Raw genomic sequence first — 20,461 nt, forward strand, 5'->3', positions numbered from 1 at the left:
CCTAAGATCTCAACCCGGAACACCCTCTTACAAATCCAGCGGAGATTGAGTGAGGTAGTGACAGAGGCAGAATAAAGCATCTCAGCCTCACTGCCCTCTTCACAATACCACAGCTGACTTGAGCTAGGTCTTCAAACTAGACAATGAAGAGGTTCAAAGAAGCAAATACAAAAGTAAAAGGGCGCCTGGGTGACTCAGTAGGTTGAGTGTCCAACTCTTGGTTTCAGCTCAGGTCATGATCTCACATTTGTGGGTTGGAGCCCTGCAGTGAGCTCTGCACTGACAGCGTGGAGCCTGTGTGGAATTCTCTGTCTCTCTGCACCTCCCCTGCTCACTCACTCTCTCTCTCAAAATAAATAAACATTTAAAAAAAGAAATATAAAAAAAAAGTAATGAAGCCTGATTAAAGTTAGGATTTATACATCAAGAAGGCTGGGGCTTGATAGTGGTAACTCCTGAAAGCCAAAATAAGGAATTTCTCCTTAAAAGAAAGGTCAGTGTTTTAAGCAAGATTTCATTTTTCAAGTCACATAATGATAACATGATTTTAGGGAAAGTCTGAAAACTAAAATAATGAATCTCTACAACATGACAGCTCTCAATATATTTAGCCATTATAATTCAGGGCCTAGGGTAGTTCTGAGTTTATAAAACTCACTTTCCTTAATATAATTAAATGAAAATTTGATTTGGGCAAAATCAAAAGAGCTTATTAAAAGGAGTCAACAATGCAAGCAGGAATATATACTTCCCAAGGCACACTGATGTACATCTATGTTCACCTATACATGTAACCATGCATCTCTGGTCACAGGCACCCCACATAAAAGCACACATACCAACAGAACTTAGAAAAAATGTTGCAATCAACAACCATGTATCACCACCAAACATCTACCACTTTATACTGGGCTTTCATACATCTCTCATATAATCATAACTAACCCCTTATTAGGATACTATTTTAACCACTTTAGAAAGGTGAAAGCTGTGACCTGACCACTGTCCAACAAGTAGGAATTCTAAGACAAGATCCACTAATTTACTTCTACAAAGATAATTAAATCATCCACGTAACAAAATCCAAGAAAGGCTACTGAATATAACACTTTCTTCCAACAGCAGCCAAGTTAAAACTAGAGTGGAAGTATCTGAACCCCAACAGAAGTCATAATTCAAAAAGGACAGTGGAAAGACATTCTTGTTTTAAAATTACAGTCAGAAGGGGCTGCCCGAGTGGCTCAGTTGGTTAAGCATCCGACTTTAGCTCAGGTCATGATCTCATGGTTTGTGAGTTTGAGCCCCACGTCAGGCTCTGTGGCGACAGCTCAGAGCCTGGACCCAGCTTCAGATTCTGTGTCTCCCTCTCTCTCTGCCCCTCCCCCACTTGCGCTCTGACTGTCACTCAGAAATAAATGTAAAAATAATAAAAACATTTTTTTAATTACAGTCAGAAAGAGTCAAAAACTCTTGGAATCAAGGGTCATCATGGGAAAGAAAAAAAGACACTGCAAAGAATGACTCTTACTCTTCTGAAAAGATGCCTGTGTAGCAAAGATAGCTAAGTTTTTAATGCATGTTGGATTTATTACCTCAAATATCATGTTGCAACATGTCTCCTTACTCTGCAATAAACTGTACTCAAATATGCAAGGAACAAGACTAAGTGTGCACATCTGTTTTCCTCACAGATTTTCTTGTCATCAAGTATGTTCAAATAAATTTCAACATTTAAAGGATAATAATTGATGTAAAAAAGGAAAAGAAATACATTCAATAACCAAGAAATATACTTTAAAAAATGCATAGTTGGGGGGCCTCGGGGGCTCCCAATTTCAGCTCAGGTCATTATCTCACTGTTCATGAGTACAGGCCCAGCGTCAGGCTCTGTGCTGACAGCTCAGAGCCTGGAGCCTGTTTAGGATTCTGTGTCTCCCGCTCTCTGCCCCTCCCCCACTCATGCCCTGTCTCTCTCTCTCTCTCAAAAATAAACATTAAAAAAATTAAAAAACAAAATAAAAAATGCACACTTACTCACACGTATCAGAATGGCTGTAATCGACAACACAAGAAAGATCAACATCCTCCTTGGTGAGGATGTGGAGAAAAAGAAACCCTCATGCACTGTTGGTAAGTATACAAACTCGCACAGACACTATGAAGACACAGTATGGAGGTTCCTCAAAAAGTTAAAAACCCTACAACTCAGCAACAGCGCTATTGGATATTTACCCAAAGAATACAGAAACACTAAGGGATCATGTATCAAAAGGATACATGTACCTCTATGTAGCATTATTTACAATACCCAAATTTATGGAAGCAGCCTAGGTGTCTATCAACTGATGAATGGATGTATATAGATATTGGAATATTACTTAGCCATAAAAAGAATGAAATCTTACCATTTACAACAACGCAGATAAAACTCGAGAATATAATGGTAAGCAATAAGTGACTCAGAGAAAGATAAACGATTGATTTGAAAGACTATAGAATTTCATTCATATGCAGAATTTAATAAACAAAACAAGCAAGCAAAGGGTAAAAAAAGAGAGAGAGAAACTAAGAAACAGACTCAGAGAACACACTGATGTTGGTTACCAGAGGGGAGGAGGAGTGGGGGGATGGGTGAAATAGCTGGTGGGGATTAAGAAGTGTGCTTATGATGAGCACCAGGTGATGTATGAAGGTGTCGAATCACTATATTGTATACCTGAAACTAGTACTGCACTGTAGGTTAATTGGAATTAAAATAAAAACTTGCAACACCTGGGTTGCTCAGTCATTCTGAGTGTCCGACTTTGGCTCAGGTCAAGACCTCACGGTTTGTGGAGTTTGAGCCCCGCATCGGGCTCTGTGCTGACAGCTCAGAGCCTGAAGCCTGCTTTAGATTCTGTGTCTCCCTCTCTCTCTCCCCCTTCCCTGCTCACACTCTCTCTAAAAAATAAACATTAAAAAAATTTTTTTAAATAAAAACTTTAAAAAATGCGCACTTAATTTACATCTATTGATGCAAAAAATGTTTTAGCTTGAAGAAATGTTAAGGATTTGTGACCAACTTTAATAATAATAAATAATAAAACAGATCTCCAGATCATAACCACAATAATCCTGTTTGCAAAAACCAAGATTTCACCTGAGAGGGGTTTGTGATGTAGAAATCCAACACCAAGGTGACAATAATATCCTATGTTTCCTACAAATTACATATTAAAAATAAACTTACATTCCCACCTACCTACTAAAGTGATTATAAAAACAGCCAATACTATAATATTTACTGTGTTTATCAGACATCTTCGCCAAGGAATCCTAAAAATATTTTTAAGCACCACTGGAGAGCTTTGCTAAATAAATCTGTGTTTCAGTACAGAGCAACAACTCAAAGAAGTAGTTACTCATCTGACAATTACTCATTCTGTAAATTAAGAGCTAACAACCAATATGCAAATCTTTGGTCAAATCTATGTATCCCACAGGGCACAACACACTCCACACAGGAAAGAGAAATTCCTCCAAATTTCTAATTAAAATATTTGAGCATAAAAGCTACACAAAGAAAAAAAGATGGTAAATGAATTAGTAAAAGCAAAAAAAAAAAACCTGAAGAAAGTCAAAGACCAATCATCTGGGAAGGAAGCTAACCTGAACAGTTTGTATTTGTGGTGACTGAATAACCGATGGCTGTGGTGTCTGAATCACTCCCTGGACATGCACAGTTTGGCCCGAAGGTAACTGTACTAGAGTTACAGCTGGGGAGCCTCTTCCGGTGCCTGATCCAGCTACAGAAACCTGCAAAAACGATCATTATTGAGGATTAAGGCTGGACCATTTTCTGTTCTTTTTGTTTTTTTAAAAGAACTACGAATCACTATTCGGACTGGCCAATTTTTCCTTTCTTTCTCCTGCTTCTAAGAAATGATCAACATGCTGGGGTACTTACCATTAGGAGGTGGTTACTGTCCTGGAACAGTCATTCTCTGATGTGATAGATATTAAAGAACCCATGCTCCTCACTTTCAGTTCCCATGCTTCGGTGGCTAAGAATGTTCCAAGCACAAAGTTCTAAGGCAGTTAAACTACCTCACTACGACCTCAGGACTACTAACAGTGAGTCCTTATTTTGGTCAGAGTATAAATTACCTAACTTCCTAAGAGAAATTGGAGACAGAACTTATATGAATTATTTTTTAATAAATGAAACATTTGATATATGATATTCTAGTATTACTCCAGATGCAAGTTAATGCCTTGTCTCTATGCTAATGAAAATCACAGTTATTTTATGACCCCATCATCACAAAAAAGGCACAGGCCAGAGGACCTCTCATGCCCTTAGTGGGTCTGATCCAGAGAAAGTGCATGCCTTAGAGCTGGTATGTCCCTCTTATGGATTCCCTCCCTGCTAGCTCAAGCATCTACAGGGCCAGAACCATCAGTCAGCTTGCACAAGAGTACAGCCATCTCCCAGCACCCCTGAGTGCTTTCAACAGAGATCCGTACCAACAAAACACAAAACTTCCACTCCTCTGGATTTAAGACCTGATAAGTTTTCTACTGAGTAAACAACCCAATCCTATAGGCCAGTGTAATCTTAGAAACTTTGCCTCCTCATACTAAGTTTCACTACTCATTATGACTTACTCAAAAGAGCCAAAGACGTTGGAAATGAAATAAGTGCAAAAAGCTACCAGCTTCTATCATGAATGATAGTAGAACCACAAGATCTAAAACAAACTTTGAAGGAAGCCTCTGTGTAGGGCCTCACATTAAGGAACACCAATAATTTCCAATCTACTTATACTTTAAAGCAATTTACTAAAAACTGGGTTTATAACAAATAATTGTAAGATTTCTTTACAAGATCATTTCCTTAGAAAGCAAACTTCTTTTGGTAACCTGAAAATAAAAATCCTTCATCCATGCAAGAGAAGCTATGTGATGAGCATTGTACTAGGTGCACTAGGGTATAAAGTAGAATTGACAAAACTAACACCTAAGAAACAACAATAGCACACTAAACAGTATAGAACTAATTGCTCCACTGTACAGGTCATGAAAGTCATGGGGTACAGAACAGAAAGATCAGAATGGGCCTGAACAATAAGTAGAGGCTTTGTGTAGAAGCCACAGCTTGAGCCAGGCCCTGATACCAACAGAAAAGGACAGAGACACCAAAATGTAGCCCACAGAGCAAATGCAGCCCACCTGCCCCCGCAGTATTATTGCCTATATTAGATTTTCGGGGGGGAAAAAAGGATATCATAATAGAATCAATAAACTTAATAACTAGAAGTTAAAAAAAAAAAACAATGGGAGGATTTGTTCTACAAATGACAAACCAGCACAAAAGACAATCTGTATGAATAATAAAAAGGCATCCACCTCTTTGTGGACCAATTACCAAAAGGTACTCCTTTCGCTACACAAATAACTCAAACTTTTTAGTCTCTCAGGACACCTTTACACTCTTAAAAATTACTGGTGATTCAAAAAGCTTTTGTTTATGTGATTTATATCCAGTAGGGTGCTGTAAACATTTGTCAATCAGTTTTTGGGAAGGAAGAACCTTGATTTGAAAGGTTTGCTTATTTCCATAATGTAAAACCCCTACTGTGGCAGATTTCAAGTTACCAATGGATAACACTGAACACACAGTTGGAAAAAGATGCACATAATTGGCTGTCACAATGCACACCATTGGTTATGTGCACTGATATTTACCATATTAGAAATGAAAACTTAAAAATGTTTACATCTTAAAAATAACGATTCCATTACATGCTAACATAAATAGCATTTTATTAAAAATAACTACATTTCTAAAGCAAAAAAATTAGTGACAAGAATATCAATGCTTTACATTTTTATAATCTCTTTTAATGTCTGGTTTAATTTAAATCAGATAAATTCTCATACTTCTGCACTGAATCTATTGCAATGTTATTTTAGTCAATACGTGAAGAAAATTTGGACCTCACACAGATATATCATTGGAAAAGAGAGTATTATGAAAACTTTTTCAAAATATGTGGATAGCATTCTTTGTTACTACACCAAAACTCGACAGATGGTTGTTTCACATAAAGATTAGTTGCAATGTGGAATCTGGAACTATATCAGTCTCGCACTTTGAATGGATCCCATGCATGAATCTGTATCACCATGCAGTAGTTATTTGGAAGACTGGCTCACTCAGTTAAGCAGATCTCCCAAATGCGGACATATTTCATGATACTTTATCAGAAAATCTCATTCATTAAAATCAATATCAATCTCATCAGAATACTTTAAATACTGAAAAACTATCAAGCTCACAATGGCAGATGCAGGATTTTCAAAATTCAAAACTGCTTAAAAGCTTGAATTTTATCATTGACAATAAACATTGTCATTTATTTTCCTTGAAGTGACAAGCTCATTTCATTTGCTTTTAAGAAAATGTTTTCTAAATGCTCAAGTTTCAACAGCATAGTTTGTTTGGCTATTGGCCTTGTTTTTTTTTGGTAGAAAACTGATTTCCTGTGGGAAAAAACCCAGCCAGTTCATCTCACCACTCAATTACTCAAGTGTTTTTCTTCAAGAACACCATCAGTCTTTACTACGCAGTAGAAATGCTTTCAGTAACATACTGATTTCATAACACAGAATATAAAACAACATGTACTCAAGGGTCAAGGTTTGATACAATGGGTAATATTTATTGCTTCATCAGGGTATTTTTAAGTGAAACTTTTTTTTAACTGCAAATGAATGTTAGTGAAGAACACAATGACTACTTAGTATAGTTTGATGCCACATGCTAAGACGCCAACAACTTTACCCCTATTCTCTTGTGTTTACACCATCAGTGCAATTATCAATATAGAGAAAAAGGAAAATAAGCCTTAGCATTATTATGAAAATACTTTAGTCCTCATAAACCTCCTGAAAGTCTCCTAGAGTCTCCCACACTTTGGAAACTGCTGCTGTTTCCCAATACAGCCCTCAGGCCTTGGCTCACAGTGTAAAGAACTGAGCACTGCAGCAGGCTGTGATTTCAACTACAGCACAGCAGCACAGCCAAAACCAGCATATCCAATAACCCTGATAATTCATATGTCAGACTGAGTAAAAGAGAATATGAATTGTACCCAAGGGTACTACAAGTATTACAGGCTGGACCTGTGGATTGAGAAGGCAGATCAGCTTTCTCAAAAGAATGGCCAATAGTCAAACAAACTATGGCTATTCAAACTTGAGCATTCAGAAAACATTTTCTTAAAAGCAAATGAAGTGAGCTTGTCACTTCAAGAAAAACAATTGACAGTGTTTATTGTCAATGATAAAATTCAAGCTTTTAAGCAGGAGTTTTAAGTGTTGGAAATCCAGCTTCAAAGACAGTAGATATTTTGAAGAATGAGCAACTCAAGAAAGATTCATGCGGTTTCGATAAATAGAAATCATGCTATAAGTTGCTTTAATTGCCTTTCAAGTATAACTTTCAAGATTTTAAATTATTAAATAATCACTCTATCAAAATGGCTTACTGTCAAGAATGCCTGCTGTGGAAAGGGAGCTAAAACAAAACTGTACTCCTAGAATTCTGGAGATGAGTTATAGGAATTCTATAACTACAGTGAAACCTCTCTATGTCCAAACTCTGGGCAGTACAAAAGCTCATGAGGCAGCTCTTTTGTTAAACTGCAGAAATACAGGCTGAGAACCAGCAGAAATGACACACCCTAGAGTTAGAAGTAAGATGTATCTTTGGGGGAAAAAAAAGGAACAGAAAAACCTCTTAGATCTAGAGACATTCTATATTCAGACATTCTATTCTCACAGGTTTTACCAAAATTGATGTGACTACTATTAATCCTATCACAGCACTAGTAGAGTTAACTGGCTACACTTCACCATTATTCATTTTTTTAAAAATTCATGTGGCTCCCTATCTTTACACTTTAGTATTATCAATATATTATACTAATCACATGGGCCACAACTGGAATATACCGCATCCAGAAGTGGTGTACTGTACACAGACACAGATGGCATAGAATGAACGCTGCCAATGATTTAAGAACATGCATGGAGGCTCCAAAGCCAAAGGTGGGTAAATAAAGAAGCACCTTTTTGTTTTGTGTCAGGTGGTAGATTCAATTTTAAGTAGGCTAGGTTGACAGCAATGGTAGGGTAATGAAGTGGAAAGGCTAATAAGAAGGAGAATTGTGTGATTGATGCTTTAGAGCCAAAAAAATAAAGATCTGAGAAGTACTAAGAAAGAGAAATCTATCAAAAGTATTAATAATTACTTTATTCATAATGTGCAAATAGAATTCTAAAGCAGCTCTGGAAAAAGAAGAGAAGTATAGTCTTTCCACAAAAGAGACTGGTATAGGGACATAAACTTTAGTTCATTTGAACTAAAATATGCATACTGCAGGTAGAAATAGAGAAATATTTCTTATAAATGTCAATTATTCATTCCAAGGCTTAATACACAAAAAAGTCTCACAGAAACAAGTCATCCTTATTAATTAACTCATTCTTTTATTCTCTCAAGAAATACTTATTGGGAGCCTGCCATGTGGACCAGTCTAGACAGTGGGGATAGTAAACAAGAAAAGTTTCTGCTTTTCTAGATCAGAAGGAGACAGAAAACAGATGAAGAGACAAATGTTATCATTTTTGGTGGTGTTAAATTCTTCAAAGAAAAATGAAACAGAGTAAGGGATCAGAGAGTGACAGCCCACACTAGTGTGAAAGGAGGCTAATCAAAATATACACATTGTGGAAAGCTTCTCAGAGGATGCAATATTTGCATAAAAAGCCTAAATGAAGAGAGGGAGAAGGCCATAGGAAGATCTGAGTATATTCATCACATTCCAACAATCATGTAGGCAGTTCCTCAAAAAAACAAAACCATAAAATGAGTATATTTTATATTTCATATGTATACCTCTTCTTATGAAGCTCAAAAGTATGCAGAATGAACTCATAGAAGATATAATTTACCTTTTCTTCCAGATCCCCTGAAAAATTCTCTTCTATTGGATGCCTGAAACATAGATTATGCTGATGCCACCACATCCACCACCAACCCCAATACAGACAGTAGTTAATCTGAAGTTAAGATGATGTAACCGACAGCCTTACTTGGCTTTGCAATAATAATAATAAAAAATCTTATAATGACACTTGAAAACTGGGAAAACCTCACAATGTTGTAACACAGCACTTGATTAGCACCTACTGGACTACCTCCAATCCGTAGCCAAGTTCCCTTATGATGGGGCTTATGATGTCACAGTACAGCTGCAAATGTCACAGAGCTACTGGGCCTGCATTCAAGACAGTTAATAAAGGGTGAAAAAAAAATGTGAATTCACAATATAGCAGATCTCACTGTCAATTCTGCTCCTGAAAAAATCAAATCTATACATCACCTATTTTAATTTTAAGGACTACAATTAAAATCCACTAATACTCTAAGCAAGAAGTTGGGGAACTATTTTTTTTTTTAATGTTTTATTTATTTCTAGGAGAGAGAGAGACAGCGTGAGCAGGGAAGGGTCAGAGAGAGAGGGAGTCACAGACTGAAACAGGCTCCAGGCTCTGAGCTGGCAGTCAGCAGAGAGCCCAACGTGGGGCTCGAACCCACAAACCGCGAGATCATGACCTAAGCGAAAGTCGGACGCTTAATCGACTAAGCCACTCAGGGGCCCCGGAACTATTTTGATTTCTGTGTATTAAAACAAGATTCTGAAAAGAGGGTTTCTTCTATGAGAAAAAAAGTGTTTACAGAATATTTCAAATATTTTAAGTTTGGAATCAGGGAAATAATATTAGAAAAGTGAACACTTGAATAAAGATGCGAAATATTTCATTTTATTTTTTTTAAAAGTAAATTTAAAATTTTTTTTAAATTCTTGGGGCTGTCGTTGAGAGTCCGACTTCAGCTCAGGTCATGATCTCACGGCTCGTGAGTCTGAGTCCTGCATCAGGCTCTGTGCTGAAGCCTACTTCAGATCCTGTGTGTTTCTCTCTCTCTCTCTCTCTCTGCCCCTCCCCAGTTCTCTCAAAAATAAATAAAAACACTAAAAATTTTAAAGTTGTTCTTAATTGCACTAAATGAAGACAACACAAAATGAAAAAGATAGACTTCGTCTCATTTTTAGTGTCTTTCCCACTGAGCTTTTTTGTTTGTTTGTTTGTTTTTAAGTGTGGCTAACAGACTGCAAAATTCAATACAGTTAAATTTTACTTAATTTTACCTTAGGAATTTCAATTGAAAATACTTACTGATAACAGAGTTAGCACACAAGACTCAAATTTTTATATCTACTATGTTACAATTCTAAAGAGAACTACACGGGAATGGTGTTGTCTCACATGCTTTTTGTTTATGGAGAGCATAAATAGACACTATCTGAAGTCTATAATCTGAATACAATGAGAAGGGGGAGGTGGGTTACCGTTTCTGGTACTGTAAATATAAGTGGCCAAATATTAAGTATCTTTAAAAAAAAATGTCCTCTTGGGGCACCTGGGGGGCTCAGTCGGTTAAGCATCTGACTCTTGGTTTCATGGCTCAGGTCATGATTTCAGGAGTTTGTGGGATCAAACCCCATGTCTGGCTCTGTGCCAGTTTGGGACTCTCTCTCTCTGCCCCTCTGCAGCTCACTTGAGCTCTCTCAAGTAAACTTAAAAAATGAAATAAAAATAACTAAAAAGATGGTAAAATTCTCTTCTTAAAAGCAAAGCAAATATTGGAATCAAGTCATTCTCAATTATACAGTCTACTTTGATTATACATACGTCGAATAAGCAGTGGTGATCCTTTGAGGACAAATTAAAATTAAGGGTCCTTTAGCCTTTGAAAAACAATGTTCTAGCTGATTTGCTTTTTCTACCTAATCCTTATAGTACCTTGAATTTCCTATTTGTAACAGTTGGAACAACAGTTTATATGCTAACCAATATGAGATGTGCTTCATTAATCATAATATATTTTAAAAGCTCTATGAAAATGAATATTATCTTAAAGAAGTCATAATTCTTTAAACTTGAGAACTTTTAAAAATCAATCTTATATTTGGTTTCAGTAAGACTGAAACTAAAACTGATCATAATTACTAGCCAGATGCAAATAGTAAGCATACTTAATGAAGCTGCAGTGAGAGCTGCCCAAAATGAGCCCAAAATGGCATTTACCTAGCAGATATAAGAATCATAAATATTAAAACTATTCTTAACAATAATACAGATCATTTCTAATAATGAATGAAAAATGTATATGCCAAAATCCATAAATCATAAAATGAATGCCTAAAACCACTTATTAGCCAAACTTCATGATAATCTTTATTCTGTGCAAAAAACTCTTTTTAAGAATGTCTATGAAGCAAACTGCAATTCATTTGAATTATTTTATTTCTTTAACCAATAACTTGGTATAAGTCCTAAAGAGTACTGAACTGGGGAAAAAAAAAAACCCAAACAAACAAACAAAAAAACCCTTAAAAATAGAAATAACAGGGGTACCTGGCTGGCTGGGTTGAAAGAAAGAATGTGAGACTTTTGCTATAAGTTCGAGGCTCTCATTAGGTGTAGAGATTACTTAAAAAAAATAAGCATCTTTAAAAACTAGTAATAATAAACAATGTGGTATATATATATGTACATATATATATATACACACACAAAGGAATATTATTCAGCCTTTAAAAGAAAAAAAATCCTATCACATACTATGATGTGGATGAACCTTGAGGACATAATGCTACTTGAAATAAGACACTCACCAAAAGACAAATATTGATGCATCCACTTACATGAAGTATCTAAAAGTAGTTAAATTCATAGAAACAGAATTTAACTACCGTGGGTAAAAAGAAAGTTTTTGTTTAATGGGTATAGACCTTTACATTTGCAAGATGAAAATATTCTGAAGATCTGTTTCACAACAATGTGAATATTCTTAACACTACTGAACTATACTTAAGCTTGTTAAGACTGCAGAGGTCATGTATTTTTTCTTACCAAACACAAAAAATAATACGGCCCCATAATTGGTGGGTATAATAACTAACTAGCTTCTTGCCAGGAAAACATTCAATAAATTGATTTTACCAAAGGCAATGGGACTCATTTCTTCATCATCTTATAAAATATAGTTCTAAAGCTCACACTGCTCTCATACTCTTGGCCCAGAGTTATGGTTCAGCACTGAAAATGGGTACTGGCGCTAGCACTAGGAATAACATGGAAATAGTTAACAATACATCAAAATGAATAAAATTAAAATTTTCTATGCTCTTCACACACCCCAGCTCAGAAGCTGAGTTGGGATCTAAATATGTAACTATCTTGGGGTGTCTGGATGGCTCAGTCGTTTAAGGTCTGAATCTTGGCTCGGGCTCAGGTAATGGTCTCATGGTTCCTGAGATCAAGCACCGCATCAGGCTCTGTGCTGAAAGCGTAGAACCTGCTTGGGATTCTCGCTCTGCCCCTCCCCTGATCTCACACACACACACACACACACACACACTCTCTCTCTCTCTCTCTCTCTCTCTCTCTCTCTCTCAAATAAATAAACTTTAAAAATAAAGATCTTATTTGGCCACTGAATAATGAAGGAATAACAGTATACAGTATACAGTATATATATAATAGATACTGCATAGTACTGCGTGTACTATACACACACACACACAGTATATACACACACATATACAGTTCTATACAGCAACTATATATACATGTATTTATTATTAGTTTCTAAGGCATTGTCCTCTAATATGGTCTGGTTCAACACAGAGTACCCTATGTACTCTAATAAAGAGTAGAATGCTTAATGAAATCTAAAACCAGATTGCCTGGGTTCTAATTTTCGCTCTGTCTCCAACTAGCTGCATGACCTAGGACAAGTTATTCAGTCTCTCTAGACCTTACTTTCCTCAACTGCTAAGTACCTTTCTACAGAGTTATGAGCACAGAGTCCAAGTGCCTGGCATATACTAAGCATCCAATATATATTCACTTCTGTTATTTTTATGATTGTTGCATTTCATTTAAATAATCTGGTGAAGAATGTAGAGGTTAACTAATTTACATGTACTAATCCTTTGATTTGCAAAGGTTAAAATACTTTTTAAAGTCTTCCTCAAAATTTAGGTGGGAAATTAAAAAAATTCAAAATCCGAATCAGTGACACAATATGGCTAGACCAAACTGCATCCTTAAGTTTTTTCAATTTCAGTCCAAAAGTCAGAGTTCATACACAGGTGATCTAAGCATTTTACTCCTAAAAAAAGCATTATAATGAAACTTGGTCTTAACATGAACTCTAAAATCTAGCAATAAATTATATTTTAGATTTTCAGAGCCAAACAAAATGGCATAAAAAAATTCTTGCAAGGTTTTAATATCCCTAAAAGAAAAACAAAGTATGAAAACTTAGGAGCATAAAATATACCAATTCAAGTAAGTTCTTGGCATCATAGCAGAATGTTGCTTATAAAACAGCTATAAATTATCTTTCCTTTTCAATACCCACTGGAGGCCTATTTGAGCACAGTCCGTGGATTTATATTACTTTTTTTTTAATGTTTTATTTATTTCTAGGGGAGAGAGAGAGAGAGAGAGACAGCGTGAGCAGGGGAGGGTAAGAGAGAGAGGGAGTCACAGACTGAAACAGGCTCCAGGCTCTGAGCTGGCAGTCAGCACTGAGCCCAACGCGGGGCTTGAACCCACGAACTGCGAGATCATGACCTAAGCGAAAGTTGGACGCTTAACCGACTAAGCCACCCAGGCGCCCCGGATTTATATTACTTTTGAATGAATTCCTAATACAACGTGTATTTTCAGACCAGTATAAGTCACTTCATCTTAAAGCTTAATTGCAACCACTGGCCAAAGTGCTACCACTCTAACCATTTGAGGCAGGTTAGTGTAGTGATAAAAGCAAACACGTGCCAAGCACTGTACTTGCACTTCACACATGGCATCTCATTTACCTTAATCTATGAAATTATTTTATCTTTTTAAGAAATGAAGATCAAAGAATTCAGTCTTAAGTATTAACTTAAAACTATATGTAAACATTAAGAAAATAATTTTGTGTCTTTAGTGTTAAAGTGTAGTATGAAAAATACTTCACACCACTACTTTTAGGTAAACAACTACATTTAATTCAAACTGTGCATATATGTATTCATTAGAGTTCTTTCTCCTTATACCAAGTACAAAGTAGTAAACATGTCCTTAAAAAAGGTAAAACTAGAAAGTTCTAAGGACCTGGGAGACCAACTTACACTAGCAATACCTATCAGTGTACTAACATATCTGATATCAAATACAGGCCCATTATCCAATATTTTTAAAAAAAGGTATTATCTGCCAAAGTAGACGTCTACTGCTGTATAGATCATACCCATTTAAAAGTAAGGGTTTTTTTTTCCCTGAACTATTTCTGTTTGCTTCATCCTCATCTGATATTGTATCTACTTAATACATTCAGTACCATAAGCAGGCTTTTCTTTCCAATGCCCTTTTGGAGAACCACGAGAGATTTATCTCTGTCAGGGCTCAGAAAACTCACATTTCTGAAGAGCACTATTAAGATGTCATCACAAATAATCAATGAACTGAAAATTTCCAAAAACTTCTGTGTTTTGTAATTCTTTTAACAAATGTAATTCCTTGAACAGCTTGGGATTTACAAAGGTTGTAGTAACTTTAAAAATTAAAATCAGGCAAAGTAAATAATCCCTGAATCTTATTCAAAGAAGAAACTACAAAATTAACATTTCTTTTTTTTATCAAATTTCAATGTCTCCTCTTTTTGTTGTTTTTTTCATTATTGTCATAAATAAAATGTAGAATAAATTTTACCATCTTAACCATCTTAAGTTTATAATTCAGCAGTAAGTATGTTGACACAGTTATGAAACAGAAATTCAGAACATTTTCATTTTGCAATCTGAAAGTCTGTACCCCTTAAACGCCAGCTTACTTCTAAATCTTTCCCTGAGCCTACTCTTTTACTAGAAAACAAGCACATAGAAAAGGGTGAAAAGAATAACTATATTTATACTCAGTTATTTTCCCATTACTGCTAGGGACAAACCACATGTTTTACTAAAACTGAGAACTTGGAACATCAAACAAAATGTTTGAAACAAAAGGTTTCTAGGACGTTCGGATAACCTCATAGAAAATCATTACAAATGACAGAAAATCTTTAACAATCACTCCAGCACTAAAACTAATTTGCATGCATTTCTTTTTGATTATAATAAGTATAAAAACCAAATCTTCTTCTGAAATTTGACTGTTTTAAACCTACTTAAATTACCTTTGAAACATCAAATTTTATTCAAACTTTTATCACTAAGATGAAAATGTAGAGTGCATCCCATAACTAAAAACTAACCTTTAAAGAAATGTACTAGCTACTATATACAAAATTACAAAATATGAGTACAGATGTAGAAATATAACATTCTTGTTCAAACTGAACAAAACTTAGCAGTTCACAAATTACCCTTACTTATGTCCCTTAAACCTTGAATTACCTTCAGGAATGAGTTACATTTCAAAACTATATTTTCTTGAATTAGTTGACTAAAGAACATCATATAATGTAGATTTCACATTTACTGAAGAAAAAAATCAGTTTTACTTTTTCTTCCAACTTTTGTTCATTTTTAGAGATCATTCCATGTGAATAAAACATTACATAAACAACTGAATTAAGGCAATGAAAAAGAGCCAGGAGAAAGAATACATAAAAACAAGGAACAATAGAAAAATCAATACTGAAATGAAAATTTTTACCTCAAAATCTCGAGAGGAATATTTTTCTCTTTCAGGTCTTCCTGAAAGTAAGGGAATTAGCAAGTTGAAGTTGGAAAACCAAGATTCAACTGAACACTAAGCTCAAACTTTTTGTTTTGTTTTCTTTTCTGATAGCCTACTTAGGACCAAGAGGTGGATTTTTGGCACAGCTAGACAAAGCAATGAGAAATATCATCCTAATTGTCCACCAGATTGAAACAGAAAACATGAAACTCATACATTAAAATGTATCCTTTGTCAAATCATTTCTGCTTCAACCCCTCCCTGCATGCCAGGCCTGCTTTATTCTTTTTTTTTTTTTTAACTTTTTTTAATGTTTATCTATTTTTGAGAGAGAGACAGACAGAGCACAAGCAAGAAGGGCAGAGAAAGAGGGAGACACAGAATCTGAAACAGGCTCCTCACTCCGAGCTCAGCACTCATGAACTGCAAGATCAAGACCTGAACCAAAGTGGACACTAAACTGCTTAACTGACTGAGCCACCCAGGCGCCTCTGGGACTGCTTTATTCTGAGGCGCTTCACTACATACTGTTTGCATTTAGAACAGACAGAATAAGAAAGGAGATCAGCAGAGCATATACTCCTTGAACAACATTCATAGTGGTTTTCTCTGCTCCCTTGTTTCCGAAAATACACTGGTCCAATGGAAAGGCTAAATTTTATATTAGAGCAAATTCTCTTGAGGCACGATGATAGCCCTGATGATCTCCAGAGCTTTGAGCTCCATGACTCCTGTGATTCTGCTCCTTCATCTTTGCTGAAAGCTTGAGAACTGGTCATTTATAAAGAAGAGTTATTTAGCTTTCAGAGTAGAGGTGCCAAACTCAGGCCCGCAGACTTCATCAGCTGCTCTAAGGAATGAGGCTCCAGAAAGCTAGTTTAAAAACACGTCCTTTCTGGGACGCCTGGGTGGCTCAGTCAGTTGAGCATCCGACTTCGGCTCAGGTCATGCATGATCTCACGGTTTGTGGGTTTGAGCCCCACATCGGGCTCCGTGCTGACGGCTAGCTCAGAGCCTGGTGCCCATTTCCGATTCTGTATCTCTCTGTCTCTCTGACCCTACCCTGCTCATACTGTCTCTCTCTCTCTCTCTCTCTCCCCCAGAAATAAATAAAACATAAAAAAAAATTTTTAAACACGTCCTTTCTAATGGCTCCACATGGATTATTACCTCACCTACCCACATCTTCATGGTGGCATTAACAATCCCCAGGAGATTTACAAAAAGTTCACGGTGTACTCACTCTTGCTTTCAGAGTAGATTACACATTTGAGAGTTAAATGGGGAAATGTGAATAAGAAGTGCATGTTATGTCAAGGAATTATGCTTGATTTCATTAGGTATGACTGTGACATTTGTTACATTTTAAAAAGTCTATAATCTTTTACAAGCCGTATACTCAGAAGTAGGAGTAAAATGACATGATGTCTGAAATCTGCAGAGCTGCTTAAAATACTTAAAATACAGAAAGAAAAAAAAAGACAGAGGAGACTATAAAATCTTAGTAAGTTTATATATACATGAATTTATATATATAGTAGCATTATTCTCTTGTATATATTTGAAATCTTACATTATAAAATAAATTTTAACTTCTCATCATCCATTTAAAGATATTATTTCTAGAGGACGTGTGACTATTTAAAAACTACTTGTATATAGAATTATATCTATCTATCTATAGTAATTTTGCTTTTCACCTTTTTGGCTTTTGGACAGGGTTTCCTCCTAGCTTGATTATTTAAAATAAACTCTCCAGGGGTGCCTGCGTGGCCCAGCTGGGTTAGGCGTCTGACACTGGCTCAGGTCATGATTGTGAGTTCAAGCTGAGTAGGGCTCTGAGCTGTCAAAGCAGAGCCTGCTTAGGATCCTCTCTTCCTTTGCCCCTCCCCTGTACATGTGTATACTCTCTCTCTCAAAACAAATAAATAAAAACTTTAAAAATAAGAAAGTAAAGTAAAATAAACTCTCCAATTTATTACCAAGAGTTTTTCCAAGGGGAGAAGGGAATGAAACATAGTCTTACGTGGCAACACACACACTTAACAAAGAAGAAAGCAGCTTCAATTAAAAATAAATCAACATGAAAAATAATTCAGGCAAGAAGGAAGCCAACTCACAATTTAACCTCAAGTGTTTGTCACCCCAGGGCCTGTTTATGGAAACTCCTGCTTTCTCACTTTCTGACATTATTACCACTATGACTTCTATATACTTTTGAAGACATACAGAAGGGAAAGACTCCACTTATATCTGGGAAGTTATAAAACAGAAAAACTGGAAACTTAAAACTCTAGCTTCTCTTGGTACACACTGAGGCCTGAGGGCAAAGAGCAAGCTCAAGTTGTCAGATCTTCATGAATGGGACAGTTTTGGAGCACCCTTGATTAGCAGAAGCTTTGGAAAGGCCAGGGTACTCAAAACTACTACTATCAAATGACCAGATGCAATCAAACTGATTGAATCTTTTGGTCACACCTTTGTTCCTACACTAGTTAATGATAATTTGACCATGTAAAAAGGAAATTAAATGTTACAGATTCCTCTCTAAGCAAAACAGTCCTCTAGTCTGAAAAAAATGAAACAAGTGGCAAGTATACATTGACATCAGGAATTATTCAGAAGAGTCAGTCACTTTAGCATGCATTATAGGTTTAGTAAAGAGTTCAACCTGATTTCCTAATATTTATATAATACTGCATAATAATAACGAATACTCATAAATGAACAGCTTCAGGCATCACAAGAATGTGAATTGGTAATTTCAAAAATTTTGACTACTAAGAACTGTGTCCTAATTCTTCGAAAAATCATGATCCATGCATGGCATAGAAAATAACTCTTAGTTAACCAAATAATCAATGAATCAGCAAGCACAAAGATTACTTCTTAATCTCTCAACATGCTTAATATGTGTAAGATAAAAATCATAGTTTATTTTTTGATCCAATCTTTAAGATATGTAGAAAATAAAATACTACAGCAAGTCTATGAACTTGCTATCCAGATTTAATAAATATCAACATTTGATTAGTTGAGACTGTTAAAAAAGTAAGCATTATAAATGTAAACCACAAGCTTTTCCTAGATCTGATTCAGCCTTCTCACAAGTGTGTCTCTCTCTTTCTTTCCTCAAAACACTCAGCCTTCCCATACCCCTGCTCTAATTTTCTCAAACCCCTGTTCTCATTACAGATTAATTACAGACTAATTAATTAATTAATTACAGATTACAAATCAGGAATCATAGTGATAAAAGCTCTAGAGGATCACAAATTTATGAAAAAACACATGTGTACCATATTCTATTCACAAAGATCATAAGACTAAAAGATATATACCAAAATATTAACAATGATTAAATTTCTGGATGTTAAGATTATGGACAGTTTTTATTTTCTTCTTTATTATAATATATATTTTGTTACTTCTCCACAATGAACATATATTTTGTTAATAACAAAAAGGCTGTTCCCGCCTCCTGTTAAATAGCAAAAGGTCTGCTTGCTGGTGCCAGGGTAACATAGAGGGGGTGTTGCCAGGGAGACGCAATTCCACAGAACACTTGTGAGAAAACCCCCAGGGAGTGAGTGGGTGTTAGGAGTTTGAAGGAGGAAGGAAAGTAGGCTGGGTGCTTGGGGCCCCGTCTTAGGAAAGAAGAAACCTCACAGGAACCAGTCTGGCCTAAGACAACCCAGGAAGTACCTGGTGGTCTCCCTGGACCTCCAGTCAGCCATCTGGTCCTTTCTAATCTCCCTTCAAGATCCTATGAAAATCTCACCACTGCACCATATCCCATACTACCATGACTCCACATAAATGGTGTCTCTACCAGTTGGTTGACTTCCAATCCAACCTCCACACAATCCACACAGCTACTAGTGTTCTAACCACAGTGAATATGGAAAACATTTCAAGTATATTTAGAATCCCGGATACGCTACACTCTCAAATGTACATGACCTCTACATACCTTTACCAGTTCAAAATCCCAGCCTTGATGCTACGCTATAGTTCCTTGACACCATGTACTCTCTGGCTTTGTGCCTCTGCACACACTCTTCCCTGGCCTAGAATATGCTACCCTATTCTTGTCCGCATGGCAAACTCCTACATCAAACCCATTACATCTAGCTCAAAAGTAAAATCCTCGGCAAAGTACTCCCAGCCAGCAGCTGCTCCCTCCTGTCAGCCTTAGTCATTTTGTACATAATGTTTTATGGCACTTCTTACACTATTAGAATTATCATTCAAATACCTGTCTTCTCCACTAAACCATGAGATATTTAAGCCCCGAAACTATACGTCTATGCACCTAGCATAATACCTAGCCACTGAAGGTACTCAATAAATACTTGATAAGCCAAACAAACAAATGTGTTTGTTTTTACTACATATTTTTATACATATCTCAGAAATAAATTTTAGGAGCTGAGAACCAGGCACTAACTCATACTGGTAGGCTCTAAATGACACCAATTCAAAGACCTAACTAAAAAGAAATTAAAAATCAAACCAGATATATACTGGGCAAATGGTAAGACTTCTGCTGTGTTTCTACCTAAGAATTTAAGACTATACCAACTTGGAATTACCAACCTTCTCAAACAGT

General features: G+C 36.1%; 1 protein-coding gene across 21 annotated transcripts in view; it reads right to left on the minus strand.

The window, feature by feature from the left end:
• The window catches only part of CREM (cAMP responsive element modulator), a 70,799-nt gene that overhangs the window by 30,410 nt on the left and 19,928 nt on the right, over positions 1 to 20,461 (minus strand). For 8 of the 21 annotated variants that reach the window (XM_077771737.1, XM_077771727.1, XM_077771725.1 and 5 more), the window contains exon 4: positions 3,649 to 3,795. The exons of 8 other annotated variants lie outside the window; for them this stretch is intronic. In XM_077771737.1, coding sequence (XP_077627863.1) covers positions 3,649 to 3,795 — 147 coding nt within the window. Of the gene's footprint in view, positions 1 to 3,648; positions 3,796 to 3,946; positions 4,035 to 9,000; positions 9,214 to 20,461 lie in introns of those variants that run through there. 5 more of the 21 variants (XM_077771753.1, XM_077771752.1, XM_077771754.1 and 2 more) reach the window with 4 other exon arrangements.

This window comes from Crocuta crocuta, unplaced genomic scaffold, assembly GCF_008692635.1.
Source record: "Crocuta crocuta isolate KB4526 unplaced genomic scaffold, BGI_CrCroc_1.0 scaffold457, whole genome shotgun sequence".
Lineage (NCBI taxonomy): Eukaryota > Metazoa > Chordata > Mammalia > Carnivora > Hyaenidae > Crocuta > Crocuta crocuta.